Consider the following 6761-nt stretch of genomic DNA (forward strand, 5'->3'; position numbering starts at 1 on the left):
GGGTGCAACCCTAAATCTTAGCGAATAAACTTATCAACCACCTTCGTATAATTAAAACCACTGTTTTTGTATTTAATTTGCATTGCATACCAACGAAACCTCGATGCAAGTTTTTTTACGAAATAAAATTTTAGTTGTTACCAAAATTCATTATATCTAAAAATTTTAGAGGTGTGCTGATTAAAACGGAACGAGGCTCTCTCGTATATTCTACTCACGTTCCCTATCACCAAATATAAAAATTCAAAATTCAAAATGAACAAGTCTCGACCTACTAACATTTTTAAAATGTCCGTTAACCAATAAAACGTATTTGACCCGAGACACACATAGAATTTTGGTGCTAGAACTCGGAAAAAATTTAAAAATTAACATTGTACACACATTAAATAGATAAAAACAAGTTTTAATGAAAAGGGGAGACTTTAATTCATAGTTATCAAAAAATACAAACGCCAGTTATGCGACAGACCAGCTTGTACAAAGATGTATCTGACCCAACAAAGAAAACACAAAATTTTGGAAAAAAAAACTATTTCGATAACGTTTTTATAATAAGAATCGTCCAGCTCTTCAAAATAGTTATTAACTTTCGACATCACCTCTTCATTGTTGGAAAATCGTTGACCACCGAGTCAATTTTTTCAAATCTGGTGACAGAGAGGGCTAAATCTGGTGAATAGGGTGCATGAAGTAGCAATTCAAACTTTAATTCGTTAATTTTGAACATTGTAATAACGGATGTGTAAGCTGATTCAACAACACTTTCTTCTTAGGCAAATGCGGTCGTTTTTGCTTGATTTCTTCGCTCAAACGTTCGCATAATAATCGCCGTTGATAGTTTTTCCTGTTTCAAGATAGTCAATGAAAATTATCCCACGCGCATCTCAAAAAACCGACGCCATGATCTTGTCTGCAGATGGAACGGTCTTTGCCTTCTTTGGAGCCGGTTCTCCCTTTTCATACCATTGTTTTGAGCATCGCAGTGGTCTACCATATGAGGTAGCGATTCCAAAATGTTAAAGAGAATTCTCAAGAGCTTGTTTCGTGGCTGTAATAGGATTTTTTTCCGCTTTACTGGGGCGTTGTCTGAAGATCGAAACCCACAAGCAACACGCCACGCCAGACCACGCCTTGCAAATCAAAGCAATGGACTGAAAAGTGAGAACCGGTTCCAAAGAAGGCAGAGATCGTTCAATTAGCAGGCAAGGTAATGGCGGCGGTTTCTTGGGATGAGCGCGGGATCATTTTCATTGACTATCGAGCAAATACGGCCGCATTTGGATAAGAAGAAAGTGTTGTTTCATCAAGACAATGCACCAACTCACACATCCGTTATTGCAACGGCCAAATTCAATGATTTAAAGATTAAATTGCTGCCTCTTACAACCTATTCACCAGATTAAGCCCCCTCGGATTATTCTCTGTTCCTAGACTTGAAAAAAGAGAAAATTATGAGGTGATATCGGCTATTTTGAGGAAGTTGACGATTTTTATTATAAAAAAGGTATGGAAATATATTTTTTTTTTCAAAATTGTTGGGTAAAGTAGTTATGGGATCATCCTCGTATGCACTTCCGATCTGTGTCCGAACAAAACCTGTTAAGAAGCCAAAAAATCCGTATTTAATAATAAAATTGTTCACCTTGTATAACGAATGAATGCCTTCCGACAGGACGTAGTCTTTCTATCTTTATTAATTCATTGTACCATCCTCGTTGCCTTTCTTGGATCCTATATAAACTATTCAACCAATTCAGAGTCACGTAATAGTGACATTTTAGTGTTGAAGAAACATCAAAAAATATCCATCATGAAAACTGTGTTTGTTTTACCTATATTTATATGTTTGGTTAACAGTGCACCGAAATTAAGGGTGGGTACAGTGATTTGTGATTTTATTTCAATTTAAAACAAAGCAAAACCCGAAATTAAGGGTGTTTAATACTTAATTTCATTTTCCGATTATAATTTTTAAAATGTTATTATTTCATTCTAATACTGTAAATTTTCATCGACTTTAACCAATTTTTCGAGAAAAAAAATCAAATTATACAGACGGGAATCGAGAAATTATTGACCGAAATTTCTACCCCTAAAAGGCGACGAGGTAAAACATTTGGAGTGTCCCCTATAAATGGAATAGAATTTTTAGAAAATTAAGACTATTTTACAACCGATACCCCACATTAGGGTAATAAATTATAAAAGCCAGTAATTCTAAAAAATCAACAAAATTATTGATCTTTTTTTACAAAAAAAAATAATAAAAAGCGCAAAATTCCATTTGAAGGTTTCAAACAACGATATTTGATATTTTTGATATATCTTCCTAACTTCCTTGACTCCAACATAATAAATTCTCATTGAGCTATCAACGGTGGCGCTCAAACGGTTTGGTTTCAATTTAAAATTGTCTATATACATAACTTACGATTCTTTCGAAAGAAAAAATTGATAATATCCGATGTTTGTGTATTGACTTCGTGATATGTAGTGTTATGACGTCTTCCATATCTCAAAAACAGATTATATTAAAGCTTCAGAATAAAAAAATTATGACAAAAGTAACCCCGTGAAATTATTTTCAGTCTTTTAGGTTCACCACTAGAAAGCGTAAGTTTAAAGAAAAATTCCCGCCTTTTAAACATTTCTCGAAATATCTCGAAACAGAAAAAAGATATCGACATCCTGTTCTTGCTGTTTTGAAAGACTTTTAGGCATGTATTTAAAAATTTCGAGAAAAATCACAATATTTAAAATATATGAAACAACGCCCTCTAGCATTCACGTTGTTGACTAAATTGCGTAGAATTTATATACTTTCTACTCCTGGTTAAAAGCTCTTTCAATCAACATCAAGTTTATAAAAATTAGTTAAGCAGGACCGGACTTTTTACAAAAAAAGGTTCCCACTTTCCCCCACCTCTTATCCGAAGAGATTAACTGAAACTTGTGAAACAAAAAATGCGCAGAATTTATTGAAAAATGTGAAGATTTTTTCCATGTTTACACAAATTCACTGAAAACGTTCACTATTAATGGCTGCCAAACATTTTCAAGCAATTACCGCCATCTCTAGCTCAGGCTAGGTACTTCTAGAACCATCCTCGTAATTTCTACGTGTTTTTCGGGGCCAATTTTGTTATAATTTTTCCCCCTGAAGTTGTAAGGGTTTTATACAGGTCCGTCTTTACGCATAAGCCCAGGCCTAGGACCCCAGGCTCTGAAAGGGGCCTTAAGTGCCAAATAATAGTAAAAAAATAATTTATCAAATTAATTTTTTAATAAAATGTATAAAAGAGAAAGAGAAAATTTATCTAAAACATCATTTATCTAAAATATTGTGTAATCTTATATACTGAGAACCTTTTTTTAAAAAACGGCCTCACTGGTTTTGAAAGACGGCCCTGGTTTTATACAATAGGACGAAGTTATTTTAGAATATATTATATTTTTATTTAATAATAAAAAATAATTGACATCGCTCTGAGTCCGGTCCAGTTTATCGACAGTAATGAATTTCGGATTTGTTGTTATTTTTAGTTAACTCCCGAACACCTGGCGCCGCCATCTCTATTAACTCTCCCTAGCAACGCAACTAGTATACGTACAGACATCAGCGATTCTTTCCATTGCGAAGGACGGGATTATGGATACTATGCTGACGTAGAAAACGATTGTCAATTATTCCACGTGTGTCTGCCAGTGACGTACTCGGACGGAAGGAACCAAACTTTCAGATGGAGCTTCATATGTCCAGAAGAAACGGTTTTCAATCAAGTAAGCTGTTATTTGTTACGAGACACTCTATATATATTAAATCCTAATCAAATAATGTATTTTTTTATAATAATTAGCTAGGAAATTTACGCAATTTACTTTTAAAAATTCGATATAAAAAATCTACATCATTTATAATATTATACTATACAATGTGGAAATGAAATAATGTTTGTATATAACTGTTTCACATCGTATATTTAAAAGAAAAATATTATCGGGAAATATGATTATTCGTAATATCATATTTTTTAACAACTTTTTCAACTGCTGCATTGATTTTTTGAATTGGTTGACGTTGAATTTTTCTGGCGGAGTTGCCAGTTCCAGAAAACTTTAGACTTCGGCTGCAATGTTAAAATTGTTCTCTATGAAACTTATTTCGTTGCAGGAAATGTTCACGTGTACAAGATCAGATGAAGCCATCGATTGCGCAGAATCTCCAAGATACTACGAATTAAACAGGAATTTCGGTAGCGAAGAAATTATTAGTGAAGTAGTCGATTCCTTCGTGAATTCCACGCCTGAAAGTCATTATTTAGAAGAAGCCACGGCTTTACCAGAAGTGCCGCAAGGTTTAGGTAGGAATCTGTCTAGGAGAGGAGGCATTAAATCTGACGCGAAGAAGCAATAAGACATTTTTTGTTAAATTCCGCTACAGAGATTGAATTTGTAACTGATAGTACCATAGATAAAATTCTCTCATAGATTCAGTAGATACGTCTGGATATTCTCTTAATTATTCTTGAAGAAGACTATTTGGTTGATGGTAATCTTCTCAGTGGTAAACCAATAGTCAATTCGAACCAAGTCTTTGCGTTTACTTTGAGCAAATTTTTTACTTTAATATAGAAATTAATACTTTTCAATTCATCTCTGTAGCTCAAAAAAATAGTTCAAGAAAAATTACCCCGATGGCATTGTTTTTGGTTGCTGCCATCGTGTGGGTACTTTTTTAATTTTATGAGACGGTAATAAATAAATAAACTGTCAATGAAACATTTTGTTTTCTATTAAATTCCTGAAACGACTTACTATTTACGAAGTCTGGCAACGTTGCTCGTTTGTCACTTCATACCTCTATGACGTGTTCAAAAATTCGTCGACGAATTTTTCTAAAATTCATATTAACTTAATTCTATTGAATCCTCTAAAACCGTTATTTGAATTATATTTTTAGCTTCATTTAGCAGACAAAAAACTTTCCTATAAAAATGATTAAACACGAAAAATTTTCCTTGCCAAATGTTTACAGTATTTATATTGATCAGCTGGTCTCAGCCAGAAATAACCGGTTTCTATGTTAATGTTATAATGCGAAATGTACCAGGAAACAAATATATTTTTTATAAAAACACTAATTTCATGTTATCACATTGACATATAATTGGAACAAATGATTTGTGTAATAAAGTTAAAATTAAAATTTTTTTAACAATGATATAAATTTTGCGTATGTTTTATGATGGTCGCCACTTAATTTTATCAAGAAAGATCAAAATCAATCTTTTGCTTACACGGCAGCTCTACAAATCCAATTACAGCGTTGCCAGACTCTAATAATTTGACGATTATTCCAGAATTAAAACTACGTAAATATATGTACCATAATTTGAAAATAAAACCATCATCATAAAATCAATTGGAAATAGATTAAATGTCAAACAATTTGACATTTCTATCTAGTTTGGGGTTATGGGAATGTAGATTTCACCGTGAAACTTTAAAATATAATAAACTAAACAATCAGGTAATAAATTTAACTTTGATTAACATATAAAATGAAACACTAAATTTTTAAAATACGAGGTGTGGTTATTCGATCGACGATTTCATTTGTTAGAAACTGTAAATCTTATTATCTCATTTAAGGTGGTATCACCCCCCCACCAATGATTTCCAATGGCTTTAAATATATCAGTACAAACATTGTTATGAAATTTATAATTTGGTACACTTTTTTCTATGCAATTTTTCTGATATATCCATTGGTTTTTGACATAGTATAACCACACCGAAGGAACGTATTTTCGGCCATCTTGAAAACGCTTAAACCACGTTAACATGATAAATAGTCACCACTAGAAATAAATTTAAATTTCACGTGAAATTTCTTTGCTCTACTATACATTTGACATTTTAAATTACCAATCTTCGTATTTAAAAAAAAATCATTGATTAATAAAGACGCCAGTGAAATTAGTTTTATACAATTGGTATCCCTGTTTGCTGGTTTGCCAATTCGCCAAAGATAATATCAATATTTGTACTCATATAGTGTGAATGGCGGTCTAGAAAAGGATGACTACGCGCATGCTCGTTTTAATAATAAACATCATTTTAAGCTGCGTTGCCACGTCATGATATTTTTTAGTAATTAAAATTTGAGGTAAAAATATAACAGATACGACGACGCAAACATAATATCAAAAAATAATAATAAAATGAAATGAAATAGTGATGCAAGAAGTAAATATAATTTACTCGCATTGCAAAAAATAGATTTGTTAAAAATGTAACAGAGTGGCAACGCTGGTTATAAGTTTCTCCCACTACTTACTACTTACTACAATCGGACGCTTGCTTAATAAATTAAGGGTGAAAAGAATGCAGATAAATTACAAAAATTTAATTTGTACCTCATAAAATGAATAAATTTCAACCTTGAAAATTTAGCTATTAAAGCAGTAAAAATAAATATCACGTTAACTTAAACCACCATTAAATAAAAAATGTATTCACTAATACCAGACTCTTTTTTAAATCTATTAGGTAATAACCTCATCTTTAATTATTTAAAGCCTCACATTACAACTTATATAACTATCCACCCGGTAATTATTAAAAAAAAATTAACCACTACAAAATAATACTTTTTTCAGATGTTTGCTGTCTGTACGACCTATTCGCAAAATCTAGACGAATATTCTAGTATATTTGGCAACGTTGTATACTCCCAGAGAGTTTTCAGTTCGATC

At 32.2% G+C, this 6761-nt stretch overlaps 1 protein-coding gene across 1 annotated transcript; it reads left to right on the forward strand.

Annotated features, from left to right (window-relative positions):
* Positions 1 to 1807: 1807 nt before the first annotated feature.
* LOC130442094 (uncharacterized) lies at positions 1808 to 4782 on the forward strand. The gene is made up of 3 exons (XM_056776114.1): positions 1808 to 1876; positions 3547 to 3783; positions 4175 to 4782. The coding sequence occupies exons 1-3, from the start codon at positions 1814 to 1816 to the stop codon at positions 4415 to 4417; spliced, it is 543 nt and encodes a 180-aa protein (XP_056632092.1). The 5' UTR covers positions 1808 to 1813; the 3' UTR covers positions 4418 to 4782.
* Positions 4783 to 6761: the final 1979 nt, after the last annotated feature.

This window comes from Diorhabda sublineata, chromosome 3, assembly GCF_026230105.1.
Source record: "Diorhabda sublineata isolate icDioSubl1.1 chromosome 3, icDioSubl1.1, whole genome shotgun sequence".
Lineage (NCBI taxonomy): Eukaryota > Metazoa > Arthropoda > Insecta > Coleoptera > Chrysomelidae > Diorhabda > Diorhabda sublineata.

Bases quoted from the DNA above. Each gene is read 5' to 3' on its own strand.
- LOC130442094 (XM_056776114.1), top strand. From the start codon at position 1,814: ATGAAAACTGTGTTTGTTTTACCTATATTTATATGTTTGGTTAACAGT. The intron at 1,877-3,546 runs GTGGGTACAGTG...TGTTATTTTTAG, and splicing joins ACAGTGCACCGAAATTAAGG to TTAACTCCCGAACACCTGGC. The intron at 3,784-4,174 runs GTAAGCTGTTAT...ATTTCGTTGCAG, and splicing joins AAGAAACGGTTTTCAATCAA to GAAATGTTCACGTGTACAAG.